The sequence below is a fragment of the Thermobia domestica genome, chromosome 11 (assembly GCF_964235325.1).
Source record: "Thermobia domestica chromosome 11, izTheDome1.hap1.1, whole genome shotgun sequence".
Taxonomy (NCBI): domain Eukaryota; kingdom Metazoa; phylum Arthropoda; class Insecta; order Zygentoma; family Lepismatidae; genus Thermobia; species Thermobia domestica.
Window position 1 is genome coordinate 71,094,355 of NC_137464.1, and position 11,049 is coordinate 71,105,403.

At 34.6% G+C, this 11,049-nt stretch overlaps 1 protein-coding gene across 1 annotated transcript; it reads right to left on the bottom strand.

The window, feature by feature from the left end:
• Nucleotides 1-321: 321 nt before the first annotated feature.
• LOC145663599 (uncharacterized) lies at nucleotides 322-5,285 on the bottom strand. Its single transcript, XM_081729709.1, has 4 exons — nucleotides 4,935-5,285; nucleotides 2,963-3,344; nucleotides 1,129-1,251; nucleotides 322-462 (listed from the first exon to the last, which is right to left on the bottom strand). The coding sequence occupies exons 1-3, from the start codon at nucleotides 5,100-5,102 to the stop codon at nucleotides 1,157-1,159; spliced, it is 645 nt and encodes a 214-aa protein (XP_081585835.1). The 5' UTR covers nucleotides 5,103-5,285; the 3' UTR covers nucleotides 322-462; nucleotides 1,129-1,156.
• Between the last annotated feature and the right edge of the window lie 5,764 nt (nucleotides 5,286-11,049).

Genomic DNA, 11,049 nt, shown 5'->3' on the forward strand with positions numbered 1-11,049 from the left:
ATTACTCATCATCACCGTCTCCTTTAGCCTAACCGGCATAACCGTGGGACGTAAAACTTAAAGTTTTCATTTCATTTTCAATTCAACTTTCTATACAAGAGTTTCAGTCAAAAAATTAAGATCATCAAATTTTAGCACGATTTGTGATGTCCTGCACTATTGAGAATAAGTGATAATGTTGATATTGCATTTTGTGTGTTCTACATTTATAAGTTTTCATCATGTTTGATTATTAATAAATAAATAAATAATAATATTTCAGAAAATATGCTTTCTAAAACTAAGAAAGAAAAATAAAAGGTTAATGAAATCACGTTTGAATGGTATATACTGTTTATTTTTAAAAAGATCACAACAAACAGGATAAAATTTGTACTATAGAAATAGTTGACAAATCTTGATTTTAGCCCAATCAGCAATAAAGTCTTCCACAATCGTGGTCTTCATTGATATTGGACCATTCTGAAATAAACAGAGAAATAAAAGATAATATGTAATAAAATATTAATAAGAAACCTTTCTTTACACGTTACAAATATTTATTAAGTTATTGTCCAATTAAATAAGTTAATCCTTAAATCTCTTTTTTTCTCTTTTTCAGAAAGTAGCAAATTCAAAACCTTGGCATTTAAAAGTAGCCAATAGCTACAAATTCTTGACAAATTCCGTAAATCTCCTAGAGATGAAGCTGAAATATGCAGCTTTAGTTTCAAAAAGTTGGTCATACACAATTCTATTTTAAAGAAAGATTTGTCTCTCAAATGTTTATCAGATAATTTAAAACGCTCGTCTTAATTCTCGGGATTATACTTTCATTTATTCGATTTAATTTTTAGTAGGAATAAAACACTTTTAAAAAAAGTAGTTATTATCAGTTGTTGATTTCTAAAACCAAAGTAGCTTATTAACATATTTACCATTTAACAAAACTAGACGTTAACACACTAGCCAGTAGACCATCGGGGAGAGCTGTGTGTATTTGTGTAAGTAGTTTCTTGCAAAATGCTCTCTGTATGCATTAGACAAATGTATGACAGACGCGTACACAGTATTATTCATTCAAAAAATAAAATAAAATAGCTGTAAGGGCACATTTTGCAATATTGTATTCAAATTTTCTCGACTTACCAAAGTTAACAATTTGATGAGAATCGTGTTATGAGATGGAGATATCAGCACAATTTACGTATGTCTCTTGTGGTCCACAACCCATTCCTTCAGTTCCATCATCACACGTGCCCCAGTTGTTACCTAAAAGAAAAATATATATTTAATTTTATTAACATATGAGTACGTTAAAGAAAACGGGCAGTATATTATTAAAATTTGATTATAATAAACAATTTCTTCTTTACAGATGTAATTCATTAAAAGAGCAAAATATCAAATTAAAATTTAAAAAAATGTAATAAGAAAATCATAGAAATGTTGAATATCTACGCAGGATTTTGAGATGACAAATTTATTTGATTAGTTTTATCTATGAATAGGAATAAAGAACTTCCGAAAATAGTAGAGGATTATCAGTTCTTGTTTTCTAAAAACCAAAGCGGCATATTAGGATATTTACCATTTAACAGGACTACACATTAGCAGACTTGCCACTAGACCAGCGGTGTACTTCTGTAAACAGTTTCTTCCAAAATGCTCTCAATGTCACTATTCTTAGCAACTGAAATGTTTCACTGATCACTGCTGAATAATACGGTTATTAATATTAGTATTTCCATTACTTCGTTCACAGTGGCGTATTTAGGATTTTGTTTCGGGCAGGGGCTATGCAGAACACGTGAATAAGCACTTACATTTTTCCTTTTGGGTGCCGACAAATTTTAATGAAATTGTGCATATACGAAATTTATTTCGGGGAGGACTTGAGTCCGATAGCCACCCTCTAAATACGCCACTGTTCGTTCATCATACTAGTTGGAACGTTACTAGCAACACATGGTGTCTGGTTGTGTATATATAGAAAGGTAAACATGGCGCTTTTCCTATTTCCCTGTTCCTACGTTGAATCATTTATTTTGTAATATTCCCGCAGTGTTATTTTCACACCGTTCACCGTTTCACCATCTTTGTGTCAAATCGGTAAAATCTGGCCTGTGTTAATTGCAATACCGAATCTTTAATGTTAAAATAGCACGCTTATGAAGTAGTCATGGTGGGACCACTGACCTGTGTTAAAATTGAGTTAACACCATTATTTTTGTGGTGTGTCAGTGATAATTTTATTTTTTTTAAGTAAAACTTGAGGATTTTCTGAGTAACTGCAAAATGATTTATTCGAACTTTAACATTCAGGAAAGCTCCAACAAACTTAGAAAATATATGGAATAAATGAATTCCTAAATAGGTTTTTCAGAAGTAGTAAATATATCATAAAGAACGAATAACTTCGTTATTGTATTCACAGACTTATCTAGTCTAAAAAATTATTAAGATATTTTAGACTATTTTATTTTTGTATCAACTATATTTTACGATAAACCCAGTAATCGTTGTTTCTCATGTAAACGGAATTTCCAAACTTGTGGATCTGACAACACCTACGAGGACTTCATTCCATATCAGTGATTTTAGAAAAAAATTGCGGATTACAATGCAACGGAAATAGTGGAATAAGTAATTAGATATAACTGCTGTACTGACTATCACAATCAAAAATGCAACATTTCTGTTGCGTTATTGCAAACTGCTACAAAATGAGGCTAACGGTTACTATTGAGACTCTATTGACGACATTCTTATCTCGTGAATTAGTAGTGTACGCAAGACGGAGTTTAACCTCCTCCTTGTACAAGATACTATGAACATACAAACATTTACTAAATTATGGATGGTATGTACTTATAAAATCATGCTTGTCCTAAACCCCTTTGACTAAATTTTGCGTACGCCACTATCATAAATACTTGACGTTTGTTATGTTTTTAATAACAACACTGATATTCTCACTTACCAGCCCTGTAGAACCATTGCAGCACACACTTTTCGCATGTGATTCCGTCAGGAAGCTTAACATCAATTTCAATATCACCCTCACCGCCTTCATCTAATGGGAGATAATATTTAGTTCCTGAACCGTCGGCAAGTTGCAGAACGTGTTGGTCGAAGCAAGATTGCTCCTCTTCTTGACCATTAGTGGGGCACAGACGGAACTCAAAGTACCCTTGGTGAGAAGTTGTCAATGTGATAGTGACTGTGGTAACTTCTCCTGCTTTGTAGTTCTTAACAATTATTCCTTTGCCAAATTTGCCGCCATTTTCATTAGGTCGGGGACGAGGCAAGTTGTAAGCATCTCCACATTCTCCGCATTTGCCTCCATTTTGATCCCATTGCGTCTGTAAAAATAATAAAATTGCATTATTATTATTATTATTATTATTATTATTATTATTATTATTATTATTATTATTGCTGCGGTAGTTTTCTTACGATTGATTTGTTTGAACATTGGCGTAATGGCAAGAGTGAAATACCACGGCCTCTTCTCGCTAGGCTAAGCATCATTAAGCTAAAACAACATGTTTTTCTTACACTGTTTCATACAGACTAGCATTATGTAGAAAAAAATACTATTTTGAATCACGTCATATTTCAACTATATGAACTATATATAAAACAGAAATGTATGTTACAGGTGGCTGTTATGAACTATTGTGCCTAGGTATATTGTTTCAAAAACCATCACGACAGAAAGAATTCACCACTGGATCCTACATTATGTGCAATAAGTTCGAACAGAATAACTGATATCCACATTTCTGACATCTTGCTCTACATTATTCTATCACATTTGGGCTATTTAAAATTCCCGCAAAGCACACATTCATGTGACGTCCTTAGGAGTCCCACGGGTTTCATACTTGTTGAGGTACATTCAGAATCGTAGTAGACGGACTTCATGGAAATATCCATTGGGTTTCCTTTGCGTATGTAAGTCACGGACAATATTTCGATATCCGAAAATCGCTCTATGAAGAGACTGGAAATGTCCCTTTTGAATTCTGTTTCTGGGACAGAAGCAGACGTGTGATTTCAATAGGATGCCCACGTGGCAAAATGGAACGTCCTGCGGACACCTAGATATACTGGGATTGATGTGTATATGTTATGCGGGTGCACAAAGGAACAACAGATGGTAGTACTTCTACTCATGCAAATGTTTCAGAAAGTGGATACGCCCGCAAAACTATTTTCGTGAAGGATTACTGGGAACATCAAAAGTTGTTCGTAACTTATTATAAATGTCAAACATACAGTGTTAAACTTTGCTCATAGCAAAAAGTAACAACTAGTACAAATTTCAGTTAATATATATTTATCATACAGTCGGAAGATGATATCTTCGGTGTTGAAATAACATGCTATCAGTGCATGGGAGCCCAAGGAAAAATTTCTAGGTGGGCATCTCCCTGGTTGCTATATTACATTTGGTATATTTATTTTTATTAAGACAAATTAAGAAAGTTGTTTTCGTGAACCAGAGAGGTAGGCCTCTCCTGTCCCCCCTTCGGGCGCCCATGTAATAGTAGTATAGGCCTATACACCTATACACTTGTTTTAACACCGTCATTTTTTTCCCGTGTATGTATTCACTATTTCCTTCGCTATCATGCCCTTCTTATATTCGTATGATATCTAGCGACGTACTGTATGTATTATGGAGCATGGCATTTCATTCATCAACTGCACCAGTATTTGGTTTATTAATCATCTTCTTGATGGTTTATATTTAGCCTACTTTCTATGGCTTCTATATAGACATTAAAGCACTATAAGACTAAATTTAACAGAAGCATGGATAGAGAAATTTTACTTATGGAAGTACTTTCTGTATAAATTATGGTACAAATATGTGTTTTTGAACACACACACACAAAAAAATCACCTGCTTCTACGCTAATGAAGTAACAAAAATGGAAACTTACTCCGATTCCACCGCAATTCAGCTCATCATCCTCCCAGTTAATGGGTGTATTGAATCCAAACCTCCACATCGAAGACCTCTGCGGAGGATCCGCCATGTAACCATGACCAGCCACATGTTGAACAAAGAGACAAGCTCCGACAACCAAAAGGAATCCAAAACGAGTCATTCTGAATCTCTGTTGAGCTCTGTTGTCCTGTAGATTAGCAAGATAGTTGCATAGATTTTTATAGCTATCCTAATCAACTAGCATTTGCAGATAAGTAGCAAATAAACCACTTCTGCATTATCGATCGTCAAAAGAAAGGAAGAAAAAATAGGGACAAATGTTTTTCTTTTGTGTGAAGTAAAAAAAAAAAATACAAATTGCTTTTAGGTAAGTAGGACATTGTCTAATTAAATGCGTTGGTTTTTATGTCAATGTTAATGCTTAATCTAGACCTTTACAACATTTCTTTCACAACTAAAGAAAGAAAATCTAAACATGATAACATGTAATTGACAAACCTCTTGACTGCACTTATCAGCTTCATGCTTATCTGTTTGTCTCTGAAGTTACAGTGCACCGGAAAGCCGTATTTTACTTTACGTCAATTTCTTCCTTGAAAGAATAGAGATTTCAAGCTGCCTTTTGATGCTTCTATGTTATCTCTAAATTACCGAGCTCATTTCTGTTCCTAAGGAGTGGATTACTTAAAGTATTTACCTTTAGTATTCATGGTCTCATGTACTATTACTGGAACAATTATCAACAACTGTTTCAGTCTGTGCTCACAATGATTAGAATGCAGTAGTGCTATTCTGCCTGTTCACACCGGTTCGGTAGACCCGGTTGTTAAAATATTTCGAGTTCGCAAAACCGTTTGTTATACTCAAACGTGACAGTAAATTTTATCCAGTTATATCCAGGAACAGTAAATTTTAGCTTAAATTATCATTGTTTTTACTGTTACCAGCGGCGGCTGGTACTATATGTTGCATGGTTGTGCAACCGGATATTTTTTTAAATACTAAAGATATTTTTAGGTATTAAAGTAGTGTATCAGTAAAAAATAAACCTTTGCTCTTGAGTGCAAGACAGTATTGATGCATTTCTTTAAAAAAATTAAATAAAAAAAGTGAAAGAAAGAGAGTGATTTACATTTCCAGTTGCAGTGAGCGTTGCCACTGAAAGCAATAACATTGAGCATATGGCAGCGAGCTCCTATTTCTTAACACGAGGAAGTGGATTTATTCCTGCATCGCTGCTATCCTCCCGCATTGCTCCCTTCCAGTTGCACCTTTTTCTGCCACTGGTATATAGTCAACTTCTGTAATAGTTACGTATTCCTCCGCTTGGCAGCGCTTGACTCAATTGATAGAGTGGGTGAGATATAGACGCTTGGAAGAAAGAAGTTATTCACAAAACAGAAACTCGCAAAGAACAAATACGCGTCTGGTGGTAGCAGGGGCGGATTCAGGCTGAATGTTTGGGGGATGGCGGTCGTTCGAAGTCAATAGGTTTTATTTTACATTTATAATACAAAGGTGAAAATTCTTGTTATAGGTTTTATTTTTACAATAAAAAATATCCTATTCTGGGGGGGGGGGGTGATCGAGCCTCGAAGCAGAAAATGTCTTACCACTGGTCTAATTCCTAGCTCTGTGTCTTTCGTGCACATGATCCCGTGTTCGATTTCCGGCGGAAAGCATAAAAGATTAATCTTAAATCATTCACTTTCAATACTCATCTGTCTTCTTTAGCCTAAATTGCTGGAATGTTAAACTATTTTTTTCGTTTTCGAAGGAAAAATCTTAGATTTCATGCTTTTTTATAGCAGAACAGAGACAAAAATAGGTGGTTACTGAAAATGGACTCTTTGTCCCTTATATTTATACAAAGAAATGCTAACAAAATGCATATTGTCGGAGGAGAGAGGTGTTTCTGTACCCTAAAGAAAATAAGCAGAAAATATTTGCGTTAGCGATGCTTTCTATTCAGAAAAACTTGGCGAGCAGCATTTCAGATTTCAATGAAGTCATAGAAAAATTTGAAGCTCGAAAAGAACGAAGAAAGATCTTCCATTTTAAAATAATGCATAGTTTACTTAATTAAATAATTTTGCTTAACTGCGTGCATGAATGTAAGCAATTTTTTTTTTTTAATTTTTTCTTCTTTTCTGGTTAACGATATCATTCATGGCTTACAGCACATGCTATATATTCGATTTATCTTTGTTCAATGACATGAGTGAAGAAGTTTTGTATATAAATAGTGTATAACCGTACATTGATAGTGATTGTTTGAAAAAACAAAGGAAATAGCTTATATTAAACCAATATTAGAGAATACACTTTAATCAATAAATATACAAATAGAGCTTAAAAGAACCTTTCTCTTCATATTTCCTGAATATTTTTTGGATAAGACTCAAGAATGCTGGGGGAGGGGAACACTTGCGCGTACCTACACATCTTTGATATTGCAACATTGCAACCGGGCTTCTACAGACCACGAACCACTACAGGGTTAAACAGATGATCTCACAGAACAAGGTATATATATTTTATTTCTTAATTTCAAATGCTCAGATATCAAGAATGAGGGCTGGATTCGCCGGAGTGTATTGATGAGGGTTAATTTATATTTGAAACGCATACATAAGGTTTTCAACAAACAGCAATCCATTGCTAGATTAAGGTCTTTCCAATTCTTTTTGACAACCCTCTATTTCGGATAAGTCGTTTCCAAGATATTCGCAGTGCTTCCTAATTTCGTCACACCACCTTGTATTAAGATGCTGTGTTGTCACTTGTGGTATCCAGTAAGAAATTTGCTCTTTCATATCTTGTATGATTTGTTTTCTAAGAAAGTTATATCTATTCATGTACATGATATACGGTACTATATACAGTATATCACAATAATTCATTAAAGTAAAATGAATTATTATGTGCATACAACTTATTTATAATACATATGACCTATATGAATAATATTTACAACATGACATGCTCAGGGTCGGATTTCCATGTTTTGCGCCCATGGGCCTTAGCAAAATTGCCGCCCCCTAACCACACCAATGGCATCGCTCTCCAAAACTACCATTATCCTGGATCCACTTCTTAAAACATTACTTTTACGTTTGCTACTAATTTATAATTATTACTATTACTCACTTATTACTCACCTTATGTAATACGTATATTTTAATTTCTATATCTGGCCAGCATTGGAGTAGATTCATTAAAACTTACCTGGGTTCTGCTTCATGGTGTAAAAGACAGCAAAATATAAATTAAATGATATAAAGAGATATTATTGTACCTAAAATTTTACAAAATGACGTTTCTGAAAATTTTGTGTATCAAAACTGTTTACGTCTTGCTTTGACATTGGCAAAATCATTAATAACGTCATCAAAATCAAGTTTAACAGTCAAATCCTTTTCGGTGCTAAAACAGCTAGATGAACCAGTCTTTTCTGAGAAAGAACACATCTCAAATAGTTTTTGATTCTTAACAGTGTCGAAAATGATCAGGTATTTGTTGAATAAACAAATAAATAAATACACGCTAATTTGTGAAAGTACTAGTGTCGAGCTGTCTACTGCCGCCCTTCCCAGCAGATCCGCCGACAACTGATCAGACCACCATAATAACCAAATGACTTATGACAATATTTTCTACGACTAATCTGCTACAATATTATCGTAGTCACGACCATTAAAAAAAAAGTGGCTTTCGCTTATTTTATTGAATCATTGGTGAAATATGTATGTATTTTCAATAGTTTTATCGTTTCTAAATATTTTTTTTAAATTGCCGCCTCTCAAAATTTGTCGCCTGGTCCCGGGCACGTATGCGTAAATCCTACCCTGGACATACTTAATATACAATGAAATAACACTTTCTTTGGAAATACCTGTCTAAGTGAGATACCACGTGTGAAGATGTTTACTGCCGTTACAGCCAACACGTTACACCTTTCTCAATACCACAAGAAGCAAGCAGATATAAATCGAAATAAACTTTGCAAATTTATAATAAATATAATAAATAAATCGCGTATTTGATACTAAATATGACTATGATTTCTATGTATTTTCAAATAAACATAATAATGATAAATAACTGTAATCTTTCATTAGCTACGGGAGTAGTAGAAAATGGATCGATCTGGGCCAGTATTGGCCAACCTAGGCCAACTCACAAGCCCCTGGGAAATTGAGCACCTTACACCGTGAGCCCACGGTCTTTTACGACCTCCATTTTAGGGGTAAATTTATTCCCTTTTATGACCACTTTTTAGGGGGTGTATTCGTTCTCTTTTACGAGCACATTTTAGGGGGTGAACTCGTTCCCTTTTATGAGCATATTTTCCAACCCCTATTTTAACATAGCAGAAATTACACTGAGACTATGAACACACAACAGAACAGATAATACATAAGACTCGTTCCCTTTTATGAACACTCTTTCAGGGGTGAACTCGTTCTCTTTTATGAGCATATTTTTCAACCCCTTAGCATCAGACTACATAGCGCATCAGACAGAGACTACGAAACATAGCAGGGGTGAACGAGACTACGAAACATAGTGAAGATTAGATAACACATAAGAGTACATAACATAACAAGGGTGTATTCATTCCCTTTTATGAGCACTTTTTAGGGAGTGTATTCGTTCTCTTTTATGAGCACATTTTTAGGGGTGAACTCGTTCTCTTTTATGAGCACATTTTCCAACCCCTATGTTAATTACGAACACATAGAAGAGAAGATAACACATAAGACTACGTAACACACAGCAGAACAGATAACACATAAGAGTACGTAACATAACAAGGGTGTACTCGTTCTCTTTTATGAGCATATTTTTCAACCCCTATTTTAACATAGGATATAACACATAAGATTACGAACACATAGAAGAGAAGATAACACATAACACTACGTAACACACAGCAGAACAGATAACACAAAAGAGTACGTAACATAACAAGGGTGTACTCGTTCTCTTTTATGAGCATATTTTTCAACCCCTATTTTAACATAGGAGATAACACATAAGATTACGAACACATAGAAGAGCTGATAACACATAGCACTATTTTAACATAGCAGAACATAAGACTACGTAACATAGCAAGGGTGTACTCGTTCCCTTTTATGAGCATATTTTTTCAACCCTTACTTTAACATAGCAGAAATTACAGAGAGAACACATAGCAGAGCATAAGACTACGTAACACACAACAACCTCCATTTTAGGGGTGGACTCGTTCTCTTTTATGAGCATATTTTCCAACCCCTACGAACACATAGCAGAGGTGTATTCGTTTTCAACCCCTTAGCATAAGAGTATGTAACATAGCAGTTACGAACACATAGCAGAGCAGATAATAAACGCAACAACCTCCATTTTAGGGGTGTATTCATTCCCTTTTATGAGCATATTTTCCAACCCTTATTTTACCATAACAGAGACTACGAAACATAGCACAGGGGGTGTATTCATTTTCTCCACCCTAATTGAACATAGCAGAAATTACACTGAGACTACGAACACACAGCAGACCAGAGAATACATAAAATTCATTCCCTTTTATGAGTACATTTTAAGGAGTGTACTCGTTCTATTTTATAATTACTTTTGCAACTCCTATTTTACCATAGCAGAAATTACATAAGATTTTTATTCAACCCTATTTTAAGACAATGAATACCTATGTAACATAGCGATTCGATACGCTCTTTGAACCGATTTGGATGAAATTCGGCATATGGGGGTTTTCGATCATACTGAGTACGAATATCATACTTATTTTTACCTGGGTCTTATAGTTTATGTGGGATACGCCCTTTGTATGACACTTAAAAAACTAATAACTCGGAAACGAAGCAACGTATTGAGGTGGTGTTACCACATTTAGTAATTGGACATCAAATACTGCAAGTTCCAAAAAAAATGATCATCGAGGTCAAAGGTCAAAGTACTTAAAACCTAATAACTCGAAAATGGATCCACATATTGAGGTGCTGTTTCCACATTTAGTAATTGGTCATCAAATACTGCAAGTTCCAAAAATGATCATCGAGTTCAAAGGTCAAAATACTTAAAACCCAATCACTCGT